The sequence below is a fragment of the Cricetulus griseus genome, chromosome X (assembly GCF_003668045.3).
Source record: "Cricetulus griseus strain 17A/GY chromosome X, alternate assembly CriGri-PICRH-1.0, whole genome shotgun sequence".
NCBI lineage: Eukaryota > Metazoa > Chordata > Mammalia > Rodentia > Cricetidae > Cricetulus > Cricetulus griseus.
Window position 1 is genome coordinate 65,855,858 of NC_048604.1, and position 13,952 is coordinate 65,869,809.

The 13,952-nt window shown below is 40.1% G+C and overlaps 1 protein-coding gene across 1 annotated transcript in view; it reads left to right on the forward strand.

The window, feature by feature from the left end:
- The first annotated feature begins 10,547 nt into the window (after positions 1-10,547).
- Positions 10,548-13,952, forward strand: part of Zdhhc15 (zinc finger DHHC-type palmitoyltransferase 15) — a 102,405-nt gene continuing 99,000 nt past the window's right edge. The window contains exon 1 of the mRNA XM_027432885.2: positions 10,548-10,893. Within this exon, the coding sequence (XP_027288686.1) occupies positions 10,758-10,893 (136 nt within the window). The 5' untranslated portion in view covers positions 10,548-10,757. The remainder of the gene's footprint in view (positions 10,894-13,952) is intronic.

Below are 13,952 nucleotides of genomic sequence, written 5' to 3' on the forward strand. Positions count from 1 at the left end.
AGTGAGTTCCAGGACAGCCAGGACTACACAGAGAAACCCTGTTCAAAAAAAAAAAGACAAAAACCAAAAACAAACTAACCAAACCAAACCAACAAACAAAAAACAAAACCCCAAGAAACAAAAAACATTTCATTGGATTTTCTCCTTCAAAATGTGTAACACTATATTGGGAGTATTACAACTCTCATAGATGATCTGCTTTGGTCAAGGGATGCAGCTCAGTGGTAGAGCCCATGTCTACTATGTGGCAAGCTCTGGTTCCAACCTCAGCACTGAAAAAAAATTATGTTTGTCCCTTTTTGTGGACTCTTACAGACAGTACTGCCACTTAATGTTCGTCTAAGTAGTATTTTATTTCTTCTATGAACATAAAAAGCTGAAATTGACCAAGATTTAACATCTGGATTCTGAAAAGCACTATTCAGAGCCCTCTATATTCTGCCTATATTCAGGTCCTATACATGTAAACCAACAGGCAAAAGTGTGCTTTAAGTTCTGGAAACTCATCTTCAATGTTACTTGGTCTATTTTGCCACACTGATTTTGTTTACATTAATGTACTATGCCATTTACCTAAATTGTGATTCAGAATAATAGTTTTCATTTCTATCGTTTCCCATTCTAATAAGCAATCCTATAATACTCACAGGACCCACAGTACTCAGAAAAGGCACCTACAGTACAGTCAATAAGATCTACAAGAAAGTTTGCTGAGCAGTTCCAGGGTACATATAAGTGTGACGTACTGTCTTCTCTTTCAGACACATAACTATTATCTAGCCATGCCAATAATGTCTGTGATCATTGAAGACCATGACAGCCTTCTGAGTTCCAACTGCTTCTCACTCAGACAGTTTTAATATCTCTTCCAGTATACACATATATCTCTCCATCTGCCTGGGAAACTTCACATGAGGAATAAAGATATACAGTGAAAGAATTATTTGACTCCCACTCATACTAGTCAGCTGTAATGCTTGGTAAAATTGAATAGGCATTAACTAGAATAGGCATTATGGTAGCTTTCCTTCCGCTACAGAACGCAAATTATGAAAGAATTTTCCCTCGCATAAATCCAACAGCAGTGTGCCCCTAATACACAAAGGGTTATGTCTATTCTCTCCTTGCTTCTTGAATCTATCTGACCTAAAAATTACATTGTCTGATTTATATAACCTAGCTGCAAACAATATCCAGTATTCTAATTATCTCCAAACTGCCTCACTACCTTTGTAAGAATACTCTAATTCATACATTCTTTCCCTGCAAACCATCCACTTGCTACTGGTATTGATTCCAATTCTTTTGCATTTGTCCTTTCTCCTACCTATTAATCTCCCTGGCTCTAAGTTTCTAGTTCTGTGCCTCAGATTCCTGCCTCTAGCCCCCTTTAATTTGGAGTAATCTTCACTAAATCCCTTTTCTTTCTTATCCATTATTTTTCCCTGCGTTTGTGGCACAACTTGTTCTCAAGTTCCTGTCCCTCAGGGTACATTGGATGAGGATTTTGTTCCCACCTCGAGCACAACAGAATCAACTAGGATTTATCCCTGGGATCCAGGAATGGTTTGATATAATTCAATAAATGTGACAATAAAATCAATAATGAATGCATCAAGAGTGAAGATAATAAGATAATCTCAATAAATGTACAAACTGTTTTCATATATATATATATATATATATATATATATATATAAAGAATTTGTTCATGATTTAAAAACAATAAATTTGTTATATAAAAAATATGCCTCCACATAAAAAGGCTCTACATGACCAGCCCAAATTAACATCAGACTTAAGGGTATAAACACTAAAGTCTTTTCCTCCAAAACCAGAAATAAGACAGGAATACCTATTCTCATCAATTCTGTTCTATACAGTATGTACTAAGAATTACAGTCAAATCATTTAGGCAAGAAATAGCAATAAGAGGCATTCAAAAAGCAATAAAATCCTGTTTTTAGCTACCATGATTTGATAAGTTAAAAACATATAATGAATGTACTCAAAATTGTTGGAACTAAGAATTCAAGTCAGTTGTGATGCACATAATTCCAGCATTTGGGAGGCTGAAGGAGGACTGCCTTGAGTTCAAGGTCACTGTGGGCTACATAGTGAGTACCAGGTCAGAGAGGCCTGTAGAAGAACCTGTGAAAGAATAAATAAATAGATGCATGTATATAAATAAGTAAATACTAAAATCTAATTCTGTAAATTTTCAGAATATGAAATCAACAAACAAATCAGTTGTATGTTTATGTACTAGCAATGAACTAGCCAAAGCAGAAACTAATCCCATTTATAATAACATGAAAATAAAATACTTAAGAATAGCAACCAAGGACATGAGAAACAGAAACTGAGAAAGAAACTAAACAAATAAATGATTATATGACCTATGTCTGAGAATTATAAAAATTGAAATTGTTAAAACAGCTATCCTACTTCAGATCTACATGTTCAATGTAGCCGTTACAAAATTGCAACTTCTATCAGCATTCTGAAAAAGTATCCCTATACACACAGAAAAATGCAGCTCTTACCCCTCATCAAAGAAGCTCATTTCACCACAGACAGAGACCATTACAGAAACCCACAACTGGTCAAAATGTGGAGAACAACGGACCATGGAGTGCTCAATCTGCAATGCAACTCTTACACTTAAAGCTCAGGGAACATCATGGAAGAGGGGAAGAAAGAGAACAAGAGCCCGAGGACTAGGATGTCTGTTGCAAAATAGTGTCATCTAGGTATGACAGGAAAACTATACCTGTGAAATCTCAACAGTATGGTAACCTAAATAAGACATGCATAATGATGATACTAGCTGACATGACAACACATTTGTGGGCAATCTCAAGAGCCCCCACCCCTAGATGAACAGCTACAGTCATTTAATGGCTGCTGAGAGAGGGAGAATCAATCTTCTCCAGGGAAGGAGCCCCTGATAGGTTATGCAACCCCAAATAGTCACCCTTAAACACATACATATATGAACAACATTAAATAGACTCATAGACTCAAGTGTGTGTTTAGTGTGTGTGTGTGTGTGTGTGTGTGTGTGTGTGTGTGCGCGCGCGCGCGCTTTTGTGTGCATGCATGCTATATATAGCACGCATGTGGCATTCAGAGGATAACTTGTGGGAGCCAGTCCTCTCCTTCTACCATGACAAAAATAATTATAGAGGTCGTGAATTTGAGGAGTGGGAGGCATGGAGGGAAAGTGGAAAGAGTAGAAATTATGTGAATATAGTACATGTAGGAAATTCCCCCAAATTAAAAACAATTCCTGCTCCAGTGCCATGGTTGCCTACCTGCTGCTATGTTCCCTGACATAATGGCCCTGGACTAACCTTCTGAAAGTGTAAGCAAGTCCTCAATTAAATGCTTTTTTAAAGGAAAAGATATGAAGTTAGAAAGAGACTTGTTAGAGAAATACAGGGGGACTTGGAGGGGGAAGTGGGCTGTAGATAGGACCATAGTTCATTGTATACATGCATGAAATTTTCAAAATAATTTTAAAACAAAAATTTACCAATGCAAAATAAGAATGTTAAACCAAAATTCGAGATAGAAGCATAAGACTCAAAATCCAAACCAATCCTAAAAAAGCAGAAAAAAAATGAACTCATAAATTTAATTTCAAATTGTATTATAAAACTACAGGGATCAAAGCATCCATGCAGACCAACGGAACAAGAAACAAGCCAGAAACAAACTCATACATACATAGTAAATAATCTTCCATAAGGATGCCAAAAGTGCATAATGTGGCAAGGAGAGTGTTTTTTCCATAAATCACATTGAGAAAATTTAATATCTACATTCATGAACCAGGAAACTCATTTAAGCTATTCAGAAGGATCAACTAAAGTTCAATACAGGCTCCACCATAACTTAACTTTGCAATTCCTAGAAAAGGCTGCTAGATACTGGGCTTTACATACGGGCTTTGTATAGAACATCAAAAGTATAGGGAATAACAGGAAAATAAACAAATGAAATCACACCAAACTAAAAATGTTCTGAATAACAAAGGAAATGGGACTGCAGAGATGACTCAGTGCATAAAGGCCCTCTCTGTCAAGCCTGATGACACGAGTTCCATTCCTGGAACCCACATGGTAGAGGCAGAAACTGATTCTGGCAAGTTGTTCTCTGACCTCTACATGTGGATGCACACATGTGTAAGCAAATAAATGAATGTAAAAAGGAAATTCTCAATAGATTGGAAGGAAACCTACAGAAAGAATATTTGAAAAACATTTATCTGATAAGACATTAATACCTAAAAAATAAAAGTAAGTACAATTACTAAAGTAGCTAAAATTCAATTGTTATACTTAAAAATAGAAGGAACTTGAATGGAATCTTTTTGTCCATAGAAAATATACAAATTGGGGCTGGAGAGATGGCTCAGTGGTTAAGCATGAATACTGCTGTTTTGAAGGACCTGAGTTCAGGTCCCATAACCTATATGTTAGTCAGCTTACAAGCACCAGTAACTCCAGGTCCAGAGGATTCAACATCCTCACCTGGCCTCTGCACACAACTGCAGCCATGTGCGCTGCCCTACCCTCCACACACACACACACCTAATTAGAAATAAAAAGAATCCTTTCGAAACATACAAACAGCCAATGGGAACATAAAACGGTGCTGTTTCACTAATAATCATGAAAATGCAAATTAAACCATCATGAGATATCACTTCATATTTGTTAGCATGATTAGTATTAAAAAATCTAAGGATAGCATAAGTTGGCAAGGATGTAGAAAAAGAGAGAACTTACAGGAAAACAATATGGAAGCTCATCAAAACATTTTGAAATTGAACTAGTTAGTATGATTCAGAAATTCCTGTTCTAGACATATACCTAATAAAATCAGCACATCACAGAGATATCTGCATTCTTCCTGGCATTCATCATTGCTAATAGCCAACATCGAGAAATAATGCAAATGTCTATGACAGGTGAATAAAGAAATGTAGTATATATATCCTAACTATACTAGATTCTGACACAAGTGACCAAGAAACATTTTTCATTCTGTATGTGGCTGATTCACTCAAGAAAGTATCTTCCAGATTCATCTGTGTTGTATTCTGGCTGGATTTCTTACTTTTTACAAAAAGCAAAGCAGAATAAGTTTTGTCACAGGAAGAAAGGAGAAGCGGGGAGTTGTTGGTCAAAGCACACAAAATTTTGACTTATCTAAGACAAATAACTTCTGGAAATCTAATGGTTATGTTAAGTAATATTCTGTCATACCTTTGAAAGTTGCTAAGAAGGCAAATCCCAATGCTCTTATGACAAAGAAATGGGAAGAAGACAATAGATTTGTTATTTAGTTTGATTGTGGTAGCCATTTCACAACATCATATTCAGGATGAATATCATTGATCCAAAACCCAAACTCTGATATTTAACAAACAGTAACATTCTACCATGAAAATTAGATAAATATCCCCAAATCTGACAAAGCTGGATATAATGGACAATATACAATTTCATTCATTTCAAGCTCATATGGACACTCACCAAGACAGAACACATTCTATTCTATATTATAAAACACGCCTTAAAACTAAAAAAAAAAAAAAAAAAAAAAAAAAAAAAAACAACTAGAAGTCACATAAAACATGCTATTAGACCACAGTGCTTGATGCCACTCTGGGTAACATAGCATCACATTGTCTCTTACAAAATGAAGTCATTAAGGTGCAGTGGATTGTAAAAAAAAATGTTGAGATTAGATAACAGCCACATCAAAGAAGTCACAAATTCATTAAAAATTTTGAATAAAATGGATATGAAAACATAACTCATTAAAATCTGTGAGACTCAGTAAAACCAATCTTTAAATGAAAATCCATTGCACTGAACACATATGATAGAAAATGAAACAAATTGAAAATTAACATTTAAAGCCTATAAAAAGTTAAGGAAACTAAATCCAAACTAAGTGGAAGAAAAGACATTAATAACTATTAGCACAGAAGTCAGTGAAACTGAAAACAGGAAGCGAATAGAAAATTTAACAAATCATAAGCTATTTTAACATCATAATTAAGAACACAAATTGATAGTGCTATAAATGTAGGAGATGAATACTGCTATAGATCTTATAGAAATTTAAGAGATAATAAGGAGTTATATGATAACAAATTTGAGAACATGAGTGACATAGATTGTGTCTTATCTATCTATCCTGTTGCCAGAGGAAATGCCCTTGATGAAAGTAGCTTAATGGAGAGTTTATCTTAGCTTACTGTTCAATGGTACAGTCCATTATGTTGGGGAAGGCCTGGTGACAGGAGCTTGAGTTGGCTATTCACATTGCACCTGCCGTCGTGAAGAAGATAGCCATGAATGCTTATGCTCAGCTACCTTCCTCCTTTTAGTCCAGTCTCCCACCCAGTTCATGGAATGATGCTGCCCAGAGTAGGTGGTGTTTCCCATCTCAATGAACCTAATCAAGATAATCCCTCACAAATATGTCTTTTAGGTAATTCTAGATACTGTCGAGTTCATTATCAGCTTTACAAAGACAAATTTCTTAAGAGATACAACCTGCCAAAATTCTCACAAGAAGAAATACAATTTGACTCACAATTCTGTGAGTTCAGATCCTCAGAACACAGAAAATCCAGGTATGCAGATAACCAGAGATGGCAAGATGGGAGGTGGAGACAGCCTTGTTGCTCGCTCTCCAGCTAGCCTAGCCTACTTGGTGAAATTCCAGGCCAATGAGAGATCCAGTGTCAAATTAAAAAATGGAAGGTGCCTGAGTAATGACACCTGAGGTTGTCCTTAAAGTCCACACACATATGTATGTGTGCACCCACATACAGATATGAACACATATGGAATCTGCCTCGGTATCAATCCACAGATTAATGAATAAAGAAAATGTGGTCTATATACACAAATGGAGTTTTATTCAGTCATGAAGGATGAAATAATTCCATTTGCTAAAAAAACTGATGAAAGTGGATATCATCATATTAAGAGAAACTAAATCACATGTATCAAGATAATGCCACATGTTTTTTCATTAGTAGATCCTAGAATTGTTTGTAGGTTTATAACATGAAGTGAGGAAATCAGGGGAAGTTAATATAGTCAAAGCACAATATGTACTTGGAAGAAACTGTCTCTATAAAATATAACAGTATGTCCAATTAGTCAATAAATAGGGTAGGAGCTGGGAGATGGCTCAGCAGGTAAAAGTGCGTGCAGCCAAACCTGAAAACCTGAGTTTGACTTCTAGGACCCATATGACAATCTGATGCAAAGAGAAAAATGACTTCTGTATACTGTTCTCTGACCTCCACACACACGCAGTATGACATGTACACATGCACACATGTACATAGATACTAAACAAATGTAACTTTTAAAATTGTTTTGCTAAGGAAGGGTCTCAAGTAACCCAGCCTGAGCCTGATGTAGATAAGCTATACAGCTCAGAATGGCCTTGAACTCCCAATCCTCCTGCCTTTACCTGCTAATTGTTAGGACCATACCCATGTACCACCATGCTCATCAATAAATTAAAAATAAACAGAGAAGGAAACCATAATTATATCCTTGTGAATGAGATTAGTGTTAAAGTAAGAGATGCTCCCACCCCAGGAACTTCCCAGATACTTCATGTGAAGACAGTGTAAAGAACTCTTTATGAACTGGAATGGGCCTTCAGGAGACACTGAATTGGCTGGCACCTCGATCTCTAAGACTTCTCAGCCACCACTATGCTTTAAGGCTCAGTGGAAATAGGAAGGAAAACAAACAACAAAAGAGTCAGTGGTCCATATGTGGTCCATGAACATACTTTGCTAAACCTTGTAATATATTCCTGAACTTGGTTTGTCTCTTGGGTTCTTAGCCACCTGTGCTAATCTGCATGTGAACTCTCTCTATCAGGTCCTCACCCCAAACTATTTGATTAGTGTCCAGGCTACTCTAAAAAATGAAAATCTAGGCAAAGGTCACCATGATCCAAAAGAAAAGTTTTCAATTTCTCTACCTAAACTCCTCCTCCACTCATCATGGCCTCTGTGGTGGGGCCAGGCAACACTGTTTCTTCTAGCCACTGAAGTAAGAAATCTGGTAGTTAGCTTTGACTTATCTCTCTTCTCACTTGTTAGAAATTCTATTGTTTATTTCCCCCAAACAGTTCCATGTGTCTCTTCTTCCTCTCCTCGTCTGCTGCTTTGGATCCAAAATCTTTTTAATTTTAAATGTGTGTGTGTGTGTGTGTGTGTGTGTGTGTGTGTGTGTGTGTGTGTGTGTGTGTGTGTGTGTAGGTGCTCACAGACATCAGAAGAGAGCATCAGAGCTCCAGGAGACACAGTTACAGGCAGGAAAGAGGCACCTGATGTGGGTGCCAGGAACCAAATTCTTGAAGAACAGCAAGCACTTGTAACTACTGAGTCACCTCTCCAACCACCAATGCCCAAACTTGCTGTCAAAATACGAATCAAGACATTAGCCATCCAACAAGACAGGATTCTTGCACTCTCCTCAAATATGCCATAAAGTTTTCTACATCTTCACCATTATATAGTTCCCCTTGCCTGGAATTCCTTCCCCCTAACCCCCACTTTAAACCTGCCACTTTCATAATAAGCTAGTCAGTATTCAGCTCAGAATCTCATCTACATTTAATCATTTCCTCCACAAAGGTATTTGATTTCAACAAAATAGACATAACAATCTCAAAATACATGTTTTAAGATCCCCAAGTCTATGATTAATGGGAATCTTAAGTATCCATGTCAGAACTTCAGGGCTAAAGAACTTACTGGGCTATTAAATATTGTAACTAAAATATACTCTGCATTTCATTACATTATTACTTTAGTAACATCAACCTTTATCTTAATCTGAAAAGAAACAATAAAGCTGTTGTCACTTCAGGAACATTATTGCATGTATAACCATACATTAAAAACACAAAACAACCTTATAAACCCTCTTGCTCCCACACAACAGTCACACAGAATCTAAATCAAACTGGGTCTCAGCAAAATTATAATCTCTTCATGTACTAGACCTTTGGAAATCATGTAAACAACGAGTGTGAAATACATAAATGCCCACCTACCATATGTCTATTATTGTACTTGTGTCAAAAACAATAATTTGTTGCCTTGTTGAGAACATGAGCTTTTTGGTGAAATCCCATTTTGCCATTTTTTATTTATGCTAAAGTTGACCTAACAGAAAGTAGCTACTCCAAAATATTTGTTGAATGAAATTGTCTCCTGGTTGGTCTCTCTGCCCTAGGCCATCTTCCTTTCAGAAATCCTACCTATTGTTTTACAAAATACCACTGTGACATTACTCCAGTGCCCCCAATCCTTTGCTGACTGTTCACCCTCTGCTTTACATAATAGTGTTTTCAGTTTCTGACAGGGCACAGAAGAGCCTTCATATCCTGGCTTCAGCCTAAATTTTCAGTCTCATTCCCACTCTCTCCTTTTCACATAAACTCTCTTCAAGGTACACTGCCGTTCTTGGAACACTTTGGAACTGTCATTATGCCATGCCTTTTCAAACACGTTTCTGGTTTGAAAGGTCATCCATCCTCTTTTGCCTGAAAAATGCCTTTATTAATAAAGCTTAAATTAAACACTGCCTTTTTCTCTCTTATTTTTTATTTAAATTAGAAACAAGATTGTTTTACATGTCAATCCCAGTTCCCTCTCCCTCCCCTCCTTCCCTCCTCCCCCCATTCCGAAACTAACACCCTACCTATCACATATCCTTTCTGCTCCCCAGGGAGGGTGAGGCCTCCCATAGGGTGTCAGCAGAGTCTATCATATCCTTTGGGATTGGGCCTAGGTTCACCCCCGTGTGTCTAGGCTCAGGGAGTATCCCTCTATGTGGAATGAGCTCCCAAAGTCCACACCTATGCTAGGGATAAGTTCTGATCTACTACAAAAGGCCCCACAGATTTCTGAGGTCTCCTCACTGACACCCACGTTCATGGGGTCTGGATCAGTCCCATGATAGTTTCTTGTGGCCCTCGCTTGATTTCGGCACCATTGTGTTTATTCTGAAAAAATACTAGGCTAATTCTGCAGGGAGGACAGAAAGGAAGGAAGGAGTACTTTGTCAAGGGACTTACCCCAGCAGCGACTGCGGCACTGCACTGCGTGTTAAGCATACTGTTCAAGCGGCAGTGGGAGGATGGGGATGGGTGACCTTTAACTCATGAGGTGCTACTATTGTGCTGTGCTCATGTTTCACACAGTTCTGTGTACTTGTGTGTCTGGGGGTTGGGGCAGCAGAGAAAAGGAGAAAGGGGAAGGAAGAGAGGGGAAAACGGGATTGAAGAGAAGGTGGACGCAGTGCAGTAAGGGCAGATGGGCGGATCCACATTTTTTAGGCTCCACAGTTTTGCAGAGGTCCAGCCCTGCAAGCTGAGAAGAGCAAGGGGTTGGGGGTGGGGGTAAAGGTGGGAAGGGGAGGGACCGCAGTCCCTCCGAGCCCGCCGGCCTAGACTGCCTGGCGACCACCTTCTGTTCCCCAAGGCGGGTTTCTGCAGCCGGGACTCAGGCCTACTGGGGCAGGCGGGGCCCGCAGGGCAGCGCAGCCCCACAGGTGGCAGCGGCTTGGAGACGGTTCCCGCCAGGCTAGGCAGTGGAGCGCCGCACAGCGCGCCTTCCCGCCTCCCAGCCGCCGCCCAGGCAGTTCCCGGCCAGCGCCAGCAGGCCTGCTCGGTCGATCTTCGAGCCGAAGATGCGGCGGGGCTGGAAGATGGCTCTGTCTGGGGGGCTGCGGTGCTGCCGCCGGGTACTGTCCTGGGTGCCAGTGCTCGTTATTGTTCTCGTCGTTCTCTGGTCCTACTATGCCTACGTCTTTGAACTCTGCCTGGGTAAGTGGGGCTGGGCACATAAAGTGGGGAAATTATGCTCCAGCATAATCGGCTGCTCTATCCTTCCCACTGATGTCCCCAGTGCGCTCAGCCCTCACTCTGCGGTTTTCCCTTTGCTTCCGGAAAAACTCCCAGTCTCCAACCTTGGGCTTCTCACAATATCTCCCACGAGGGTCCCACCACGTCTCCATCGCCTCTCCTCTGGGTTTTCTTTTTTCTTTGCTTTCCCCACGGTGATTTCCTGGCTCTTCCCACTAGCACCCCCCCCCTTTACCTATGCAGGGTAACCACTTAGACTGTAGCTTCTCCTCCTGAGCCCACCCAACCAATTGAGGAAGCACCATACCCTGCGTCCTTAAAGTGCCCGCCCCACCAATGCATCCAACTAAGAGTCCCACCATTTTCCCCTACTGCCAGGATTCCTTCCATACTGGGAATTCCCTACCAGGCATCCAAAAATATATCCTGTACTCTCATCCTAGCTCACCCTTTCTCCACATTGGGATCCATACTTTCTCTCTGCAGTCCTCACACACAGGCTGGAGTGTTTTCACATCTCCATCCACTTATGATCCTCTCAATCAGAACATTTTGTTGTATCTCACTTTTCACACAGTGAAATCCCTCATCCTTCCCTGAGATCGGGAGTGCACACGTTTGTGCGTGCACGAAACACACACACACACACACACACACACACACACACACACACACACACACACACACACAGAGAGAGAGAGAGAGAGAGACAGAGACAGAGAGAGAGACAGAGAGAGAGACTTCGTATGCACCACCTTCCTATGACCCTGCAGTATGCTCTGCTCTATGTCACCTTTAAACACAGCGATCTTCATTCAGCCTTCCTGTTTCTTTCCCTGAGGGCTTTCCTCTCTTTCAGAGTTCCAGTTCTACACAACACTCGCTTCTCATACTACGGCTCCTAATTGTACTACATTGGGATGCCCTCCAGCCTCTTCCCTTTCCACTTTGTGAGGCTGTGAGGCGTTCAAGTCCTTCCCTTTAGAGGGCCCACATTATTTTCTGACACATCGCACTAGTGACCTTGCTTTGTCATATGATGATCATGTATCATCCACTATAATCTCATACTAGAATGTTCTCTTTACACTTCAAAGAGTTCCACAATCTCTACCATATCCCACTGAAGAGCTTCTCCTTTGTTGTTGTTGCTGGTTTTCTTTTTTCTTTTTTATTATTTTTATTTTTAAAACAATCTTATTTTACATGGCAATCCCAGTTCCCATTTCCTCCCTTCCTCCCACTCCCCCCCCCCCCCGCATCCACTCCTCAGAGAGGGTGAGACCTCCCATAGGGAATCAACAAAGTCTGTCATATCACTTGTGGCAGGACCAAGGCCCTCCCTCATGTATCTAAACTGAGCAAGGTATTCCTCCATAGGGAATGGGCTCCTAAAAGCCAGTTCATGCTCTAGGGATAAATACTGGTTCACCTGCTTGTGAACCCACAGACTGTCCAAGTCCTCCAACTATCACCCACATTCAGAGGGCCTAGTTCAGTCTTATGCAGGTTCCCCAGCAGTCAGTCTGGAGTCAGTGATCTCTCACTAGCTTGGATCAGCTGTTTCTGTGCGTTTCCCCATCATGATCTTGACCCCTTTGCTCATATTATTGCTCCTCCCTCTTTAGGCCTAGACTACAGGAATTCAGCTCAGTGCTTAGCTATGGATCTCTGCTTCTGCCTCCATCACTTGCTGGATGAAGGTTCTATGATGACAGTTAAGGTAGACATCAATCTGATTACAGGGGAAGGGCATTGCTTAGATTTTTAGCTGGGGTCATCCTTGTGGATCTCTGGACATTTTCCTAGTGTCACGTTTCTCAATAAGCCCATAATGAGCCCCTCCTTTTCTAATCCTGATTTATCCTTGTTATCTTTTCTGAGAACCACTCTCCTCACCCTCCAGTGTTTTTCCACAGTTTCCACCACATTCTGTCACTCTCTGCCTTTGGTGTTTGTCATTGTTTCCTCTAGGAGTGCACTTACCGCCTTCTCAAGCCTGAAAAATTCAGTTCTTTCTTGGTGAAGTTTGTAACACTTTCTGCCTTCCCAATGGGAATATCATTTCTTGCTTCCTCTTTTTAGACCAATCCTCTTAATGATGCTGGCTTTTCCTTATGTCCTGGCCTGCCACATCAAGAATCACTCTAGTCCTTCCTTATTTATAGTGTGGTTCTAGCCATATGTCTTGTGCTTTCAAACTCAGAATTCTACATTATTTCACAACACAAAATCCAAGACTCTTCCTTGTATTTACCCACCCCCTACACTTAGATTTCCATGACCCCACCCAGTCTTTGGTCTATTACATATAGCTAATGATATTTTCATAAACTCAAATTAGTTTTCATAAAATATCCTTTCTCCTCTCAACAGAAGTTTCTCAGAAGGCATTGCAAAGTCCCCATACCTTTTCAAATGAGATCTCAATACCTACTTATCACTTCAGTACTAGAATCCCTTACCAGCACCCTTACACTTGTGCGGTGCAATCTCCCCTATTCATTCAATGAGGGGTTCTCAATGCCACCCCATTGGTATTCCTACTCATTCCATCAGACATCTCTTCAAGTCTGCCTGCCCATGACTCATTTATTTCCTCATATCTTAACTTCTCACCTTAAACTTTATAGTTACAGTGCTACTTTTCAGCCTCAGGACCCAACTACACCTATAACCTCCTTCTCTTACATATTTGGTAAAACTACACTCTACTCCTACACATATTTGGGTGAAGTAGGGAGGCAAGAAGTGACCCTGTTTTTCTGATATAAGACTTCTTTCTAGTCAACTCTATACATCAAGATTTGGCTTTTTTTCTGGCCTTCTTAATGATGCTACAGAAATACAGAAAAAAAATTTTAAATAAGTTTTGTTTGTTGCTTTCATGGGTAGATATTTAGACTGTTTTCTCTTTCTTCATCTCAGTCTGATATAAAGGTACATTAAGTAGGCTATACAATGACTGGAAACTTGTCCTGTTCTCAGACCTTACCGCTTTGGCTTTTTTGAATGATTAA